We start from the raw sequence: 18126 nt of genomic DNA on the forward strand, positions 1-18126 counted from the left end.
TTTTACATTATTACAAGCTATGGAGCAGTGGCTCTCAAACTTTCTTTGTCTCGTTGTCATGCTGTCCTGTAAAATGTTTGATTTTATTTTGTGGATGTTCCTTTAGAGTTGAACATGATCTACTATCTAGTCCGAACTTCCTGCAGCACAAAGGGAATGGCACCGGCACCGAGCAGTGTATGAACCCGGGACGATCGAACAACAGTCAAGCGCGCATACCGCTCAACCCCAGTCAGCCATTAATACATCCTATTTTCGATAGACCACTGTTACCTTACTGTGCATTTTTGAATATTCAACAACTTCAAATGTGTTTTTCAATTATTTCTTTATCATATATATAGGCAGCTATAGGTAGATAGGTATCCTCCCTACCCAATTGAAATCCCCCAGCAGGAGCGGTGGGGGCTCGGGATTTACCCGCTGGTAGGGGGTTTAAACTCAAAATCTCCTTGGGTGCGCTGGGGCAAGTGATGGTTTAGTATTGAAATCACACCTAAAATAAAAAGAATCAAAGCAAAAAATCAGTCACTAAATTCCGATCCCCCTGGCTACGCTCTTGGTACACACACACATTCATATATTTTTGCGGGTGGGGAAGGGGATCAAAAAAAAAAAAATCCCGGGTACGCCAATGTATATAGGCTTAGGCCTAAAAATGAGATTTCTATACGCTAAGCAATGTTTCAGCACAATGTTTCACTAAAATCAGTAGACACCAGTTGGAAATAATTAAGGTGATAAGATATTAGGGGAGCAAAAGCGGGACACGTCAATCATGGCACGTAATAAAAAAAGATTTTAAATTATTTTTTTTTTTGCAATATTACTTTCATTGTGTGTTTGTGTAGGATTCAAATAATTGTAGGCTTTCTGAAAGGTTTACTTTACTTTCTTTTTTTTTTCTGAAATATTTTCTTAAGATCGATCATCTTTCTGTGAGATTCATCTGAAAGCGTTAACCTGTCGAATAGGCCGCGTCTCTCTTAGAAATACTCGACGCAATGTTCGTAAAAGTTTACAATTGTCGACACTCACTTCTTCTAACCAACACGAGTCATCCAAAATATTACGTCGCATCCATACTTCATTGAGGAGGAAGATTGACACGCTTTTGTTTGTGCATTTCTGAATCAATTCCTCAGTGGCAGAAAATGACATTTTGTCTCTCTATAAACAGAACTTCTGCATGACGTATTGCTGTAATATTGTGTACAAAATGCAGCACAGAGGTTTTCAAAGAAGTTTTGATCATAGTGGGGCACTTCTCTTGAAGAAATATGATTTCAAAGCAGAATTTAATTTAAATAGTCTTTCCACCGAAGGCTTCAGAGTTGACCGCCTTGTTTTTTCAATAGCCAAATTTCTACTATATTCTAAATCGACGAATTAGCTTCTTTTCCAGCGAACGGTGGCATGCAAGGAAACGTATTATCAGGGGAAACAATTTCAATTAATTGTGGTCCCGAAGCATCCCTGGACGCTGTCAAAAACTTAGCGTCACAAAACCTTTAATAATGATTGCTTTTGTTAGGCACTTAGTTTATATTATTAGTTAGTTAGAGACGTATATTGAACTGGACTAGTGACGCTTGAGATATTTTGGGTTAGAGACTGGAAATCAGTTAGCGATAGGATTCTCTAGGGTAAAGAAGTGTTTTATTTGACAGAGACTCTGACTGTTGCCTTTTATTGGATTATTGGATTCATTGTTCATCAGTGTTGAACACATCTTTTCACTAGTTAAAATCGATGTGTGTTGATTATGTGCTGTCGTTCAACTACATTGAATACACCCGAACAAGAAACCCAAACGCTTGCTGAGTAGGCCTAATTGATTGAAATCTAACAATCATCTACAGTTGACTTCAGTACAGTGGCGACTTTATCTTCGAGTGCACGACCCTGCCTGAGCGAGCGTTCAGCTTCGAGGTCCGGTTCGAGGTTCGGCTTCGAGGCACAGTCTGAGTCTCTGTCAAATAAAACACGTCTTTACCCAAGAGAATCCTATCGCTAACTGATTTTCAGTCTCTAACCCAAAATATCCCAAGCGTCACTAGTCCCGTTCAATATATGTCTTCTATGGTGCGGCTCTAACTAATAATATAAACTAAGTGCCTAACACTTTACATTAGGTTTTGTTCATGTGTATTTTGTATTTTTAAGCAATTTCAAAGTGCAGTCCAATTACCGAAAACTGTTACAATGGAACAGCGAACATGAAATAAAAATCAAGAAGGAAACGCCGACATTGATCGACTCTCCTGATGATAGTGGGACATTTTAATTGACCGGATATTTTATGAAAGGCCAAAAAGGGACTGCCCTGCCTGTATCTGGTCTGGACGTCTAGGTCACCTTAATTGAATAGGCTGTGGAAGACGCACGTGATCTTATGCTCCGACAGGCGCGGGAAAAAACTAAAATTAAAGGCCGATCTCTATTCAGTTATAACATTTTCGTGAGTTATTACATCATTCGGTGTTGGATAGATCCACATGGAGAGCAAGCATAAAGGAAGGGTCCCGGATTGCAGATGGGATACACAACAGTAGTAGAAAGAAGGGTGAAAATGCAACGGCGCCTGGTGATTTCATATGCCCAACCTGTGACCGCAGCTGTGTATCATGGATTGGCATATTTAGTCTCAATCTCACTCTCTCTCTACTATGTCCAGACTTAAATGTTCAAAGTAGGACTATTTAAGGCACCAATAATTCATTCACCTTCTCCTAATTAATACGTAAATAAATTAATTACATGCCTCCCTCCTATACCCCCCTCCCCTTTTTTTTTTTGCCTGACCGACACTGGTCAGTTTTCCATTTGTGTTCTAAATGTCATTTGAAATCACAATGCACGGTCACGGGTCACTGACTTTGGCCTAAGCAAGATCATTGTTAAACTTTGTGGATGTGTTTGTCAAGCTCACGCTGGGTCCAAATTTATTGGTGATCAGAATTTAAGATGCTACTGTTGTTGATCTCGTTTTTACTTGGCTTTACATTGATAAAAGGTTCGATTGATTTTTTTCTCTTCTAAGTAGTCTAAACATCCGTAGAATTTACCACGGCGTAGGCCTACTCAGTATAACTGAAAATAATTTGATATATATATATATATAAGTATATAAATATATATTGTAGTCCTAGAATCTAGATTAGCAATGAAACACAATATGACAAATTAAAAGACCCATCTATCATTACTTCAAAAGAGATAGACTATCTATAATGTTATATCTACTAGACTAACTAGACTAGATATATATATTAAATCTAGGCTACATATAGAGCTATTATCTGGCTATGTTGAAGTGTTAGAATTAAAAGGCACAAGTATGAAAATCAGCAGCATATGATGAATCCAGCAACGAATATTTTATGCTCAGTTAATGCTAATAATAGAGACAATAGAGTAATTTATATCACTTGATTCTTTGCTGACGTTAGTTAATGTAGATATCAGCTAATCTTGACTCCACTCAACAGATCTCAGATTAGACTGTGGATAGATATAGATTATAATAGCCTTTATTAGTTTATAAGCCTCCTATGTTTATTTATGTGACTTAAATTAATCATACTCGGTATTATCTTCTAGAGTAGGCCTAAATATTGTGCCTAAAAATATACTGAATTAATCGTATCGGGCGTGGGCGACTTTTACACACAAAAAAATGTGATTTTAATAAATGTAATTCAATGATTGACTTGATTGAAGATGTGGAGTAGAATAAGTTCATAGTATAACTTCTGATCTAAGTTAGACCCATCATCTTTGAACAAACATAGAATCTGATCTGTAATTTATAAGAACCAATCATGATTAACTTCTAGATCTTTTACATTTTCAGCCAAGCAGTCTCAAATAGTATATATGAAATTTGGCCTAAGTCAGCCAGCTCTAGATCTATTACATTTACATTTTCAGCCCAGCAGTATCTAATTGTATATGAAATTTGGCTTGAAGTCCAGCTCTAGATCTATTATATTTACATTTTCAGCCCAGCAGTCTCAAATTGTATACCTGGTATATGAAATTTGGCCTGAAGTTTAGCTTTAGATCTATTATATTTTACATTTTCAGCCCAGCAGCCTCAAATTGTAGATGAAATTTGGCCTGAAGTCCAGCTTCATGGTCGCACTGGTCGCCTCAATTGCACAGTTGTTCGTTTGAATCAAAATGTTGTAAGTATGACATAGAGTCTTGCACTTGGTGAGAATGAAGAATGGCATACTGCCAATGTTTTATAACACTCTTCTGTGAATGAAGAATACTCAATGAGATGTTATAAATTGTGAGATGACATTGTAGGTAATAGCCTACGTTAGACTTATAGGAACTTTCTTTAAATTTGATACAAAAAACGTAACATGAAAGAAAAAAGGTTTCCCTTTCAGACCTTGTGTTCTATAGGACAGATGATGTAAATTTAAGGACATCTGTTTCTTTGGCTCATGGTTAACGAGGGTGTCATGTGGCCAGCACAATGACCAACCACCTTTTTTACTTATCCCCAACTAGTTTCAAGTACCCATTAGAGCTGGGTGGACTCAGAGGCCCCCCGAAATCTAGAGATTAAAAAATCCCACGATTCGAACTTGGGACCCCCGGTTCAGAAGCCAATCGCTTTACCACTCAGCCACCACATCTCCTGTGTAAGAAAAAACTTGACTTTAATATTATCCAGCACTTTGTTTAGAGAGGAAACAATCCAATTTAGTCCAACAATAATTTAATCATAACTTCTGTCTTTATAAATTCTTCTTTAGTTGTAATAGATCTTTTAAATCCTTGACACTTAATTTAACACTCTGAGTAAAAAATATTTTTAAGCTTTTTTTTTGTGCAGTCATGTCTGTAGCTTTTCACTACCTTATTTATAATCTGTTATTTGTAAAATCATTATATTTCTACATTTCAGGTGACGTGGTACCATGTTAATTTCAGACAGACCATTTCTGTTGGTGAAACTATTGAGGTCATGAAAAATGAAGTCATTGGTGGTTTAAAGAAGTATGAGGTTCAGCGCAAGAAACTAGGAGATCGTGATACCTTCATGTTGATCATTCGACGCCTTCGCCAGGAAGATGCAGGCTATTACAAATGTACAGTTCGTATACAGGCTGTGAACAATGACCTATGGCCAACTAAACTGGGCCAGTTGACTGTTCAAGGTATGGTATATTTATTTTGTCAAATTTTATCATCTTTTGATAAAAAACCTTTCCTCCTTTTGAAATGTTATTTATATAGTCACAGTCTAGATATAGTTTTATGTTTAACTCTTCTCTGAAATTATTTTCTAAATATTGTCATTTTCATTTACAACACTAAAATCAATTCTAAACACAATTCAAAGTCAAAATATTTGTTTGTAACTAAACATACAAAAATGTCTGACAACTGGAACTGTTAAAAGTAAAAATAAGATTTTAAAAACCTACCAGTGTAAGTATGGCTTTAATTCGTGACCAGAACTAGGAAATACCTTGGTTAGGCCAATAATAGAATATGCATCCTCTGTTTGGAACCCCTCAACTCAAGAAAACATTAAGAAACTGGAATAGACACAAAATAGAGCAGTGAGATTCATAACAAATGAATATTCACATTTGATCAGTCGAGTAACACCTTTGGTAAAATCACTAAATTTAGAAAGCCTTCAGGATAAAGACTCAAAAGTAAACTAGCAATTATACATAAAACACTGAACCATAATCTTTAAATATAAAATTTAATTAAATACTCAGAAAGGCACAAAGATAAAGGCACATTCCTAGTTCCATAAGCTAGTACAAATTTGTACAAATGCTCCTTCCTCCCTAGTGCTATTAGAGCATGGAATGGGTTGCCTGAGCTAGTCTGGAAAACCAGTGACTTGGCAGAATTTAGGTCATTGGTTAATATGACTAAATGCATGACTCGTAGGATGTAATCATTTTCTTTTTTGAAGTAATGTTTGTATTATATAAGATAAGATAACACACAACACTATCTGGGCAACTTTGTTATCTAACAGATATTTCTATGTCAACAGATATAGTATATTGTTTCTATACTTTTTTTTTCTACAACAGCACTGTCTATCATCTTCAATAGACATTTTTTAAAATTTGTTTCATGCTTTCTCCACTCATCCATGTATTAATCTAGACCTTAAAATGTTAATTAGGGAATGAATCTATCATTTTTCTGTCATATTCAGGCATGTGTACCATGGTCAATAAGTGTCTCTTTAAGCTTAGCTAAAATTTCTTTCTTCTGTCTCTATTACTGCTAAAATGTCTTAGTGGCTCAGTGTCTGTTTTTATGAAAAAAAATTAACACTTTATGAAATAAAGGTAAAATGTTTATATTCACTTTTGTAGCTTCTCCAAAAATTAGGATAAGTGGCACAACTACCGTTCTGCAAGCTCACAGGGGACATAATTCAAGTCTGCAATGTTCTGCCACTGGAATACCATACCCTAACATTACATGGGTTCGATTAGATGGTGGATTGTTGCCCGTGCTGCCAACACCTGTGGCTCAGTTCAGAGTAAATAAGCTTTTCTGTTTCCATTATTGTAGAAAACTGTTCATTCATCTCATTTTGGATGTTCATTTTCTTAGCGCCATCAGTGGCTTTTTTTAACTTACAGCTTGTGCTAATGAAAGTTTAAGAAGAATTAGCTCATGTTCTTGCAACCATAATATAAAAATAAAATTTTTAAATTCTTGGAATATTGATGATCTTCCAAAATGTAATGTACCAGTACCAGTAAATTTTTTACAACTTTTTAGTGGGCTAAAAATATACTAATATCATGATAAAAAATCATAGACAAAATTTTGAAACATTAGTGGTATTTTATGAACTTTCATTTGCAACAATTCGCTCATTACCCTCTCAGTCTTTTGGCACATAATATAAAATGCACCTGTTTCTATGCTTTTGACTTATGAGAATGTTATGTGGTCAAAAAGCATGGTCATTAACCATTGTTTTACCAGCCAGAAAAAAAATTGGTATTCATTTGGAGTATTTAATTGTAAAATTTATGTCTACCAACTAGCATCTTAGCAATCTTCTTTTTTTTTTTTAATAATTTTTATGTGTGATGGTTTAGGCAAAGTAGTTCTATATCTGAGATGATCTGGACAGTTGTTTCCAGATTGTTTGTTTTACATGTTTCGGATGTTCCTTCAGAGTTGAAGATAATTACTTCCTAGTCCAAACCTCCCGCAGGACGACAGTAGTTCTATATCTGAGATGATCTGGACAGTTGTTTCCAGATTGTTTGTTTTACATGTTTCGGATGTTCCTTCTGAAGATATTTACTTCCTAGTCCAAACCTCCCGCAGGACGACGGGGGATGGGAGCGGGCAGGGTTTGAACCTTGGACCATCGATAAATCTGAACGACAGTCCAGCGCACAAACCGCACGATCTGGCAGCCATCCAGATCAGCAGCTCTACATATAGTTTTTGTTTTATAGGGAGGTTTTGGGTTAGTGTTTTGATCTGGTCACCCGATAGAGTATGCAGCTTTGAATGACATGGTCAGCATTCTCTGGTGATGCTCCTCAAGGGCAAATTTCAATAATCACTATTGTTAGCTTCCATAACATATGTTGACTCATATTCTTTTGTGTCTGGGTCTGAGATGAAATATGTTGGTCATGTTGATACAGCTAATAATAGGCATCATATATTAGCAATAAAACAGTGGTGTTTTAACCCCCCAAAAATGTATTAAATGTTTTAAATTCATTTTTTTAAGAAGAATCACCCTTGATACACTCACTACATTATAATAATAAGACTCATCTTACATATTTGTCTAACATACAATATGTTTTCTTTGTTTCTAGAGTGAACGACTTCCCTTGGTGAATGTTGATATACAGCATATGGGCATTTACCGCTGTGTGGCTGATAATTTTATCAAACCTCCAGCGGAACATCTGTCTCAACTTTTGGTGTTCCATGCTCCAAGAACAAGAGTAGTACAAAACTCTGTTGGTCAAGCACAGAATAGAAGGTTTTCTGCCAAGTTGGAATGCATTGTGCAAGGTAATAGAATACAAATAGTAGAATACAATAGAATACAAATAGTAATTAACCCTTGCTCACATTTGGGCAACACGAGGTCTGTTGACCATCTTTCTTCACTCTTTTTGCCTTTGATAGAAGCTGATGTGTCGAAAGGAATGGCAAGTGCCTATACGGCCGTATCGCAGGCTCTGCCAAGGTATAGTACTGGGTCCTGTCCTGTTTTTTTCTCAGGGTTGACTCCTCAAGCATTTTCATGTTTGGGTATAGCTGCAAGGCATTAGAGGTTTCAATTAAGAGTTTTTCTTCTCCAAGTTTTTTGTAAACTCTTCACATTAATACAAGATAAGCATTTTTCTGTTTTGTTCTATAAGCACTTTTCTGTTTTGTTCTATAAGCACTTTTCTGTTTTGTTCTATAAGCACTTTTCTGTTTTGCTCTATAACTACCTTTTTTTTTTCTTCTCTAGGTCATCCAGAGCCAACCGTTACATGGGAGCGTGTGATCAACAATGGACGTGTTAGGATAACAGATAACCAAAAGTTTGATATCAACAAGCAGACAAAAGACTTGCAGAACTTAATGGCCATGGAGAGCTGGTATTCTCTGAAGATCATCAATGTCCAGGCTAATGACTACACGACTTACTACTGTATAGCTGAGAACAACTTCGGTAGAGCTAATTCAACTTTTGTGCTTTTTGGTAAGAGAGCTCATCATTTGATAAAACTGGTACATACTAAAGAAGTGTAATAAGTAAAATTGATAAAAGTCTTTTTGACCTTCGTTTTTTTTTTGTTACAGAAACCACTGAATGCCAGGGAGCCAACTGTCCATCTTTACCTCCATCAGCAGCAACGTCAACATTTTCCATCAACCCAGTATTTTTATTTCCCTTATTCATTTCTATAGAGGTATTATTGTTATAGATTAGGTTTATTAAATAACTTTTCTTTTTCATCTGCAAGAAACCTGGTGATTTAAACAAATTCAGAAACAAAACTAAAAGCAATGTTTCTATGCAAGACATTTTTTTTTGTTGAAACCATATTTAAATCTGAAAAAGTGCCAATTTAACATTCCATTGAACATTTGATATACCAATCTTCAATATTATATTTTTAACCCAAAAGTTCCCACTGCATTACAGAGCCATTTTACAGTCTGTGCCAAACATGGGCAGGAAAGTAGTTTATAATATAATATAATAATATTTTTTTTAATTTTTAAAACTTTCCTATAAGGAGAGCCCATTATGACTCATTTAGAATAAGAAAAATAAGAAAGTTGGGACTCCTTTTTTACTGAAAACTGGATTAGTATCACATTTTATTAAGTTTTAAAGAACTTTTTGAAAAAACAGACCCCAATGTATAAGCCCCCACTAGGTAAAATGAGTATTTTGAAGCTTTTTTTTTCTAAAGGTATTCAAAGTAAATTTTTTTTTTAAACAAGACATAATTATCTATTTTTAAATTGTTTATTTATTAGTATTGTTCTTAAATTTTAAATTATTATTTTTAATATTTATAAACATGTTTTTATTCAGAGCTACCTCTCCTTCCTTCTGTTTTGGAAAAGGATTATTGAACCTGGAAATAGGTGCTATTGGGTTAAGGAATAAATTACTTATTAGGAAAAAAGAAAAATTGATGCCTCAGTATTATCTGTTTCTATTTAGTGTTTACTACAAAATAAAAAGTAAGATTGTGAATGAGAGAACAATTATTTTTTAAATTGATCCATTTGTATTTGGATCACCTAAATTTTCTAAATCTTCTTCTAATATTATATTAAATTTTTATATGTAAATATATCCACCACAACTTATTTTTTTTATAAATATTATAATAAGTGCAGAATGGATGCAATACAACATATATATACAAATACTTTTATCTTTATGATGGTTCTCTAGTCATATCTTTTTTTTAGTATCTTAATGTAAGATAGTATCATGTCACTCTTGAGATCATGTTACTCTTGACTAGCTAGTTCTTATTTTATCACATTAATGAAAGTCAAAATTGGCAGTTAACTAAATGTACCAAGTCTACAAGTATAAATCCGAAATTAGAATTTTATTAAAGCCAAAAACAAACAAAAAATTAAGGTTAAAATAAACAAAAATCTTAACAAGATAATGTTGTTTTTTTGCATAAACAGTATCAATTAAGCATAAAGTTATACTTTTGACTATCACTTAAGCTTAAAGTTATATTTTTGACTATCAGCTGCTGAAGCTTGTTGTTCATTGGCATAGCTGAAACAAACAAAAAATAATCCATAAGAAAGAGTAGACATTAATTCAATGGCATGTTAACACAGTATAAAATTTGTTTGTTAAGAATTTTTACCTCTGTAGGTTTATTTCTATTTGAGCATTACTTTCCATCAGCTGGTCTTTATAAAATCTGACAGTTGCTTCATCAGATAAAATCTTGCGACTTGAGTCTTGACCACAAAGTATCATGACATACAAATCTGGATCAGCAACATTGTTTTGAAATAATATATTTTCTTTTTCCTGTGAAAATCAAATTTCTGCTACATATTGCAGCCAAGAACAGAACAAAGAAAAAATAGCTGGAGAAACTAATTTAATATTCAGAATCTGCCTCAATTTTTATGCTTACTAATGTTCTACATAATCTATATATTTACTTTTAAAAAGGCATGTTACTTATGTTTGTTCAGAAATAAAGAATGTTTTCAAATTACTCATTTCAGAAAATTTTTTACTGTTCTTCTGATGTTTTATCTCTCCAAATGTAACCCTTTTGCAGTAGAAAGCTTAAGGTAGACTGTACCTTAGATATGCCCTGTGGAATCATCACATGCTAGATCAAGGGCCTTTCACGCTATCACATTCAACAGTTTCAGACAAAACTAACTTTGTAATTAGTTTATATCCTGTATTAGAGCATATTGAGACATAGACCTCCGTCAAAAAGCACCTGGGGGGGGGGGGTCAAACTATTATTCGCAAGTGAAATGCAAGTGGAAAGGCAGTGGGATTATTGTTACTTTTATTTCCAAGCCCCAATACACACACAAATTACTCATTTTAAAAAATCTTTTATTGTTCTTCTGATGTTTTATCATTTTTAATTTAATATAAGTAATTTTTAAGAACCTCTTATTTAATTATAAATGATTGACACCAGAAACTTTGAGGTATCATATTCATGAACTGAAATATATTTTAAAAATAAAAATAATAAAATTAAAATGTAATATTACAATCAAATTCAAATTTACATTTGTTTTTCTATGAGCATATACAAACTAAAAAGCACCCAAAATGAAAACTACATTATTTTATTCTTTAAATGGATTTTTACAAATGTGTACACTGAAATTCTTTTAAAGCTAAGTTGTACACAAAATTTAAAGTGTTGTAACTTTGTCCAAATATACATTTGTTGAAAGATAAATAGGAATGATTTGTGATGCAATAGGCGTAGGTAATTGAGAGTAATAGTGTCAGCTTACTTTATTCTAAACAATAGCATTCAAAGAAACAGTGTTTGGTTAAAAGAAAAATGTCCTCCTGGTCATGTGATATGTGCTCTGAACTGTTGTGTTAATGTTTCTAGGTTCAAACCCTTCTCACTGCCATCCCTCTTACTGTTTGCACTAGGATGTAATAATCTTTTAAAGGATCATCCAAAACATTAAAAAAACAAAAAAACTTATTGCTGAATTTTCCAAAGCATTATCAAATTAAAAAAAAATGTTTTTAAAGTCTAATGGGTGTTAACATGGCACCACTGAGCAAAAGGCCTTCTCCACTAAGGTCATTTGCCAAGGTGGAGGAGTCACAAAATGGACAGAAACTGCCGCATATTCAGGACCAAGACAAACCACCTAATTAGAGGTGCTCAGTGTTAGTCAGGCGAGGGACAAAATGGTGACGCCATCTAGCCCTTGTTACATTGCATGAAGTGACAATCATAATTAAACCATTCAATAACTGAGAGGCATGGAGAAATATGATCAACAGATACATGTGGAGCCTCCAATGGTTCATCTGATTAATGGATAAGTGAAGATAAAGAGGTTACCAAACTGTCCACTTTAAGATAAGCACACAGTGCTAAAACTGACTCAATTTTTTTACATTAGAAATACTTATTGTACACTGACCTGCCTGATTGTGTTGTTCAACTGTAAGCTCACTTGCACTGTCTGTCCAGTTATAATAGCTACAGTTGTATCTATGTGATCTACAGGATCCACTTCTATATAATAAAACAAAAGTAAAGTTCCAAATTTCAGATCTTGCGATCTATAGGTCATCTGTTGTTTTTTTTTTTTTTTTGGCCAATGGTTAATGAGCAGGATGTCTTATGGCCAACACAATGACCAACCGACTTTATTTTCCCCAACTAAAGTCAGGTACCCATTAGAGTTGGGTGGACCCAGGAGTGGGGAGCACCCTAAAAATCACAATATTCAAAATACCAGTTTTCACCAAAATGTGAACTGAGGTCCCCAGGTTTGTGCTTAACCTCTCAACCACCGCGCTCCACTTCTGTACAAATTTATATTATTAAATAATGTAAAAAAAGAGAATTTTTAATTTGTATATTCTTAGCAAAGAAAATTTCTAACCACCATTTTTCATAGTAAATTAGATTTCATTCATATAATTTAAATCATTGTGTCAGTTAATAAATGATTTGAATCATCATTAACATGAACAAATGAAAACTGTAAATAAATAATTAAACCTACTGAACTAAAGATTTCCTTAGGACCAATAGCAATCAATAGAAAAAAAAAGGTTTAAATTTTAAGGTTAATGTGTTGACAATGTTTAACCACTTATCCCTTCCTAACAAAATGTCATGTGCTCATTTCAATTAAAGATTGATTGATTGAGAGATGCTCTAAAATACTGTAAATGTAACACATTTATTTTCCCTATGGTCTCTTACCAAGAATGGTAGATGTGTGGCTGAATGGTATATAAACCACTTGGCTACCTATCAAGGGGGCTCAAGTTCAATAATATATCCTGACTCTTAATAGCCATGTTGTATTTACTGCTCTTAATTATTCAGAGTTATATTATTTCATAAAATATGAATTCATGAAAGCAAATTTAAGAGATCAATTAAGATTCATTTACAATAAGTAGATAAGTAGCCCCTATGCCTAATCAAAATTACAAGGGAAAAAAAAAATACCTGCTTCAAATTCAAAAGCAATCTTCTTTTCGCCGGCCATATATTGATTGAACTGCCTTTGCTCCTACAGACTTGATTGTCATTAAAATTCTGCAGTTCTACATTGAAAGTAAAGACATATAGATCTACAAATGATGTACCATTTCCTAAATAATTATAAATTATGTAGCCTATAGAGATCTGTATTGATAAAATATATATACTAATATACATAATCTATATATACATTAGTAAAAAAAAATATTTCAACCTTTACACCTTTAAAATAATTCTTAATATATCATATATAATATATATATATTCAGATTTTAAAAAATAATTAAGAATTATTTTAAAAATAAGATTTTTCTTAAATCTTAAGTAGCCTATAAATAGGCCTGCTTACTTAATCCAGAGCGTCTCTAGTAACTAGAAGACCAGGATTTAGAGGCCTGTATAGGCCTATAGACCTGCATTTTTTTCTAATGTTTAGATGACGTTATTATGAATTGGGAAAATCCCAAAAAATGTAGATCTTCCCTGTTTCTCCCTCCCCAGCCTCTATAGCCATTTTAATGTCTTCAAACGTTTTTTTTTAGTTGATCCTTTTGCATAAAAATATATCCAACCAAAGATCTTACATTGGACTGTACGACTTCTCTTGATAGGCTAATATTTTTGGGGGGGATACATTGTCGTGTATAATAGTTACTCTAATTAATAGGCTTTTTACATATGGATTTATATTATAACTAGGCCTATAGTTATGAGTTCACCTTTCATGCCTTTCGTTATTTTTTTATTAGTGCAGATGATGTAAATGTCATATGTTTCTGTGACCCACAGTTAAGGAGGGTGGCCAGCACAACGATGAATTTTAACCGCCAACTAATGTCAGGTACCCTGGTACCATATAGACTCTGATGCGCCCTAAAGATCCCGACATTCAAAATCCCAGTCTTCGCCGAGATTCGAAACCATGATCTCCGGTTAAAAAGCCAACCACTCAGCCATTGGCGCACCTCCTAACTAGGCTGTAATTGTGTAACTACAACGTAAATTCAATTTTTTTCATAGGAAAAAAAAAATCGCCTTGGCATATTTTCAGACGTCCGCAAATGGAGGACATCTCCATACGGTATTATAGGCATCGACTTAAAATGTACACATGGGACTATTTAGGGCTGCAATTGGGGCAATGGGGGATAACCCTAATCAAAAACAGTACTGGGCCATAATGGGCATGTTTATGGGTTAGACATGTATACGTTTTTTTAAGAAATTATTTCCAACAAGAAAAGTTGTGTTCGAATATTTAACAATAATTACAGTGAAACCTGTTAGAGCCCCAGACGATCTTTCAATTTTTTTATAATATTTTTTTTTATTTTATTATTATTTTTGAAAAAGAGAGTTTGCTGTTCAGCGCACAGTAGATGAAAAGGAAGTCGTTAAGTAAAAGAAAGAAATAGAATCTCCATTGACTCGGTCAGAATTTTTCTTCTCCTAAAAGTACACTCTAATGAAAACGTCTAAGTAATACGATATTTAGTAGGCCCTATTTTAGTGTTACAGTTTCTGATTACTGATATGTTTCACCAATACACGATATTTGTCCTAGTTTTTACATTTTTACTTTGTATTGATCTACTTATATCCTTCTTTCTGTCCTTCTTTTGGATTTGCGGGCGTCTGGTAACTACCTATCTTGTCAGCACATGTCAAAGCTCAATTTCTATCCTGCATTTGTAAATGGAATGGTCACATGAGCTCACTACGAGACAGTGGAGCTTCATGTACAGTGATTAATGCAAAATTTTTGAAGCCAGGCCAGAAACTTAAAGACAAAATCAAGATCACATATGCAAACAAAGAAAAATTTTATATCTGTGAAACGGCCATTGTTCACATTGACTCACCATGGATCACTGGTGAAAGAAAGGTGATAGTTATGGACACACCAGCACAGGATCTCATTATAGAGAATGTGGATGGTGTAAGAGACATTAGTGATAAAGAAATAATGGATTGGCTGGAAAATAAACGTAACCAATTGGAAACATGCCAACCAATGACAACAAACCGACGCCAAACAGAAAGAAAATATGTAGGCTATACCCAAGCCTCACAAACTGATTCCCTCAATGAACTCATCAATTTAGAGCCAGAGAGAGACACTGAATTAGCAGCAGTGCTAACTAGGGGTCAAATTAAAAGGATGAATAATCAGGAATTCCACGTGTCTTTTAAACTCTTAACATGACGTGAACATTAAATCTGGCAATGTCAACTGAGACTGTGACAGCACGTTAATCCATGACCAGGTGACCAGGTGTGTTTGTATATTGTGAGACACTTAGTATTATTAGTTTGTATAGAGACGCACCAAAGTTGACGGACTTTGAACGCGACATTTAGTGACGTTACGACTTAGTTGGGTTAGAGATTATTTATGTTAATAGAGAGTCAGTTGGTGTGAGGACTTCATTGGGATAACGTCATATTACAGACAGAGACTCGACCGTGGCCTTTTTCAATATTAAACGCCATCTGTATTAGTATAACGGTTTGGACTTCGTCTTTTCTACTTGTTACATGTGTAGGCAGTAGCGGCCTTAGGGAGTGGCAAGTGGGGCAACTGCCCTAGGCCCCGTGCCTGAAGGGGGCCCCGCGATAGGAGATTCCCTTGGCACCATCAGGTTCGAAAACCAGACAAGTTCTCATAAACTAGAAGTAGTTGCCCACTATTTTGGAAGCCTTTTCCTGCATCTATGTGATACAAATTAGCCTACCATGTAAGCTCTTTTTGGTTTCCAAATACCGTTCAGTTTCGGTAAAGATAGCATCCAATGACCTGTACATTCTAAGCGGCTATCACTGTTGAACAGTTCACCTTGTTATAAAATAAAACACGTAGCCGAAAGCAACCAATCAAAATCGTTCATTTCATAACTTAAGAGTCCTGCAGCACTGTTATGTCACATTGCAGTATTAAAAGAATTGGTACGTATACAATAAATATACTGTTACTTTAGTCCGCCATAGACAAGAAAGGGACGAGGGTGTTTGAGAAGAATTTCTTGTTTGATAAGCCTACTGTGACCTAGCTCGTAGTTTAGTTTTTTTTTTTTTTAGCTGATTTGCTAAACAGCTTTTTCGGCCAATCAGCATCCAGGAAGTTTGACGATGACGTATTCATTCCCCCCAGTAGGCTACTGTGTATTTACATCGGGTGGCCGTGTGAAAACCCGTGTTTCAGTGTACACAAAAAAAAAACAAAAAAACAAAGAAAACAAAAACACACACAAAAAAAACGCGAAGATATATTTTTCATTGGGATGTGGGATCTGCGAAAGTCAATGGACCATAGTAGCTCTTATTGTACACTTTGTTCTTACACCAAAGACTAAAGACAGTATTTTCTTTTCCTATTAAGTTGTTCTACATGATAGCTACTGGAGGAAAATCAGCAAACGAAAGCTGCTGCGACTGGAAGCATCTTGATAATAAAATTCAGCAGTACGAGGTTTTTGTAAATCACGTTAAAATGTTTGTTTGTAAAATGTTTTAAATGTTTCGCATGTCCCTTCAAAGTTGAAGATAATCTACTTCCTAATCCAAACCTCTAGCAGGACGATTGGGGATAGCATCGAGCAGGATTTGAACCTGGGACCATTGAGACGATCGAACAACAGTCCGGGGCGCATACCGCACGGCCAGGCAGCTATCCATACTTATTATTATGTGTCAGCGTGGTTGGATTACATTCCAATGTCAAATGGTAAAGTTCCACTTTCAGACTTTGCAATCTAAAGGACGGATGATGTTAAGGTCATCTGTTTCTTTGGCCAACGGTTAACCAAAGTAAGGTACCATGTAGAGCTGGATGGACTCAGGGGCCCGCTAAAAATCATGAATTTCAAAATCCCAGTCTTCACCGAGATTCGAACTCAGAAATCCAGGTTCGGAAGACAAGTGCTTAACCACTCAGCCACCGTGCTAAATGGTATTGCAATGGATAACTTGAAGCTAGAACAAATAACAAACAAAAAACTGCATTCGCGTGCAGTCTTAGCAAGAATTCTAGTGATTAAAAAAAACAGCGCATTTCGTGGGAAAACAGAAAAAGCTTATGCACCAAACAACGGTCAGTTTTTAGACTTGGTTGAGATGCTTGACAAATTCGACCCTTCCATTCAAGAATGTCTTTGACGAATTAAGAACACCGAGGCTCACGACCATTAATTCGAATATAGGAATCAAAACGAGCGTATGTTGGCATTCCCGTTATCCTTGACTACACACTTGATGGTTGCCACAAAGAGCAGATGTCTTTTACGTATCAGATCCATAAGTTAATGTCGAGAGCTTGTGTAGTTAAAAGGCCAGTAGGCCTACTTATGTACGGTAGTATGTTTTGTAACAAAAAATAAGGCCTACTGCGTTAGAGGTAGGCGATTCCGTTAGCGTGACGTGGTACGATATATATATTGTCTACCTTTAAGGCTAGGGGCCCCGCATATGACAATCGCCCAGGACCCCGCGCATTGATAGGGCCGCCTCTATTTGTAGGTCTTGTTTCTTGTTACTTAAGTACATCGAATACACCCGTACAAGAAACCCAGACATCTCCAGAGTAATCTTTCGAAGTCAGACAACTACAATCAACAACTACATGGGCAAGGCCTATCACAATATATAGCCACGTGCGATGAACTACTGAAACAAATGTACTGCGTGCCCTACAAATAACCCTGTTCTTCTAGAAGCTTGTGTGTCAGTATAGAAGCACTAGCTACTTACCACTCTACAACTGTGCTGGCTCGAACACTGCCCATTAAAGACGACCTTTATTTGGCGAACTTAAAGAGAGAAAGGCGTAACAGAGGTGCCCACCGGAAGCGTATAACCT

General features: G+C 35.1%; 2 protein-coding genes across 4 annotated transcripts; one reads left to right on the plus strand and one right to left on the minus strand.

The window, feature by feature from the left end:
* The first annotated feature begins 2914 nt into the window (after positions 1-2914).
* On the plus strand, positions 2915-10774 carry LOC106055261 (lachesin-like). Of its 3 annotated transcripts, none has more exons than XM_056011588.1 (7): positions 2915-3016; positions 4090-4190; positions 4928-5180; positions 6375-6544; positions 7860-8061; positions 8510-8743; positions 8845-10774. In XM_056011588.1, exons 1-7 carry the CDS (start codon positions 2968-2970, stop codon positions 8967-8969), a joined length of 1134 nt encoding a protein of 377 aa, XP_055867563.1. In that variant the 5' UTR covers positions 2915-2967; the 3' UTR covers positions 8970-10774. The 3 variants fall into 3 exon arrangements, with proteins under 3 accessions (XP_055867563.1, XP_055867565.1, XP_055867564.1); XM_056011590.1 differs by lacking the exon at positions 2915-3016 and adding an exon at positions 3294-3417; XM_056011589.1 differs by lacking the exon at positions 2915-3016 and adding an exon at positions 3314-3390.
* Positions 10107-13717, minus strand: LOC106055305 (uncharacterized). Its single transcript, XM_056011611.1, has 5 exons — positions 13621-13717; positions 13236-13333; positions 12190-12284; positions 10398-10567; positions 10107-10303 (listed from the first exon to the last, which is right to left on the minus strand). The coding sequence occupies exons 2-5, from the start codon at positions 13273-13275 to the stop codon at positions 10240-10242; spliced, it is 369 nt and encodes a 122-aa protein (XP_055867586.1). The 5' UTR covers positions 13276-13333; positions 13621-13717; the 3' UTR covers positions 10107-10239.
* Positions 13718-18126: the final 4409 nt, after the last annotated feature.

The sequence above is a fragment of the Biomphalaria glabrata genome, chromosome 14 (assembly GCF_947242115.1).
Source record: "Biomphalaria glabrata chromosome 14, xgBioGlab47.1, whole genome shotgun sequence".
Taxonomy (NCBI): Eukaryota; Metazoa; Mollusca; class Gastropoda; family Planorbidae; genus Biomphalaria; species Biomphalaria glabrata.

Bases quoted from the DNA above. Each gene is read 5' to 3' on its own strand.
- LOC106055261 (XM_056011588.1), top strand. From the start codon at position 2,968: ATGCTACTGTTGTTGATCTCGTTTTTACTTGGCTTTACATTGATAAAA. The intron at 3,017-4,089 runs GTTCGATTGATT...TTACATTTTCAG, and splicing joins TGGCTTTACATTGATAAAAG to CCCAGCAGCCTCAAATTGTA. The intron at 6,545-7,859 runs GTAAATAAGCTT...CTTTGTTTCTAG, and splicing joins CACCTGTGGCTCAGTTCAGA to AGTGAACGACTTCCCTTGGT.
- LOC106055305 (XM_056011611.1), bottom strand. From the start codon at position 13,275: ATGGCCGGCGAAAAGAAGATTGCTTTTGAATTTGAAGCAG. The intron at 12,285-13,235 runs GTATTTTTTTTT...TTTATTATATAG, and splicing joins TGCTTTTGAATTTGAAGCAG to AAGTGGATCCTGTAGATCAC. The intron at 10,304-10,397 runs GTAAAAATTCTT...TGTTTGTTTCAG, and splicing joins ATAGAAATAAACCTACAGAG to CTATGCCAATGAACAACAAG.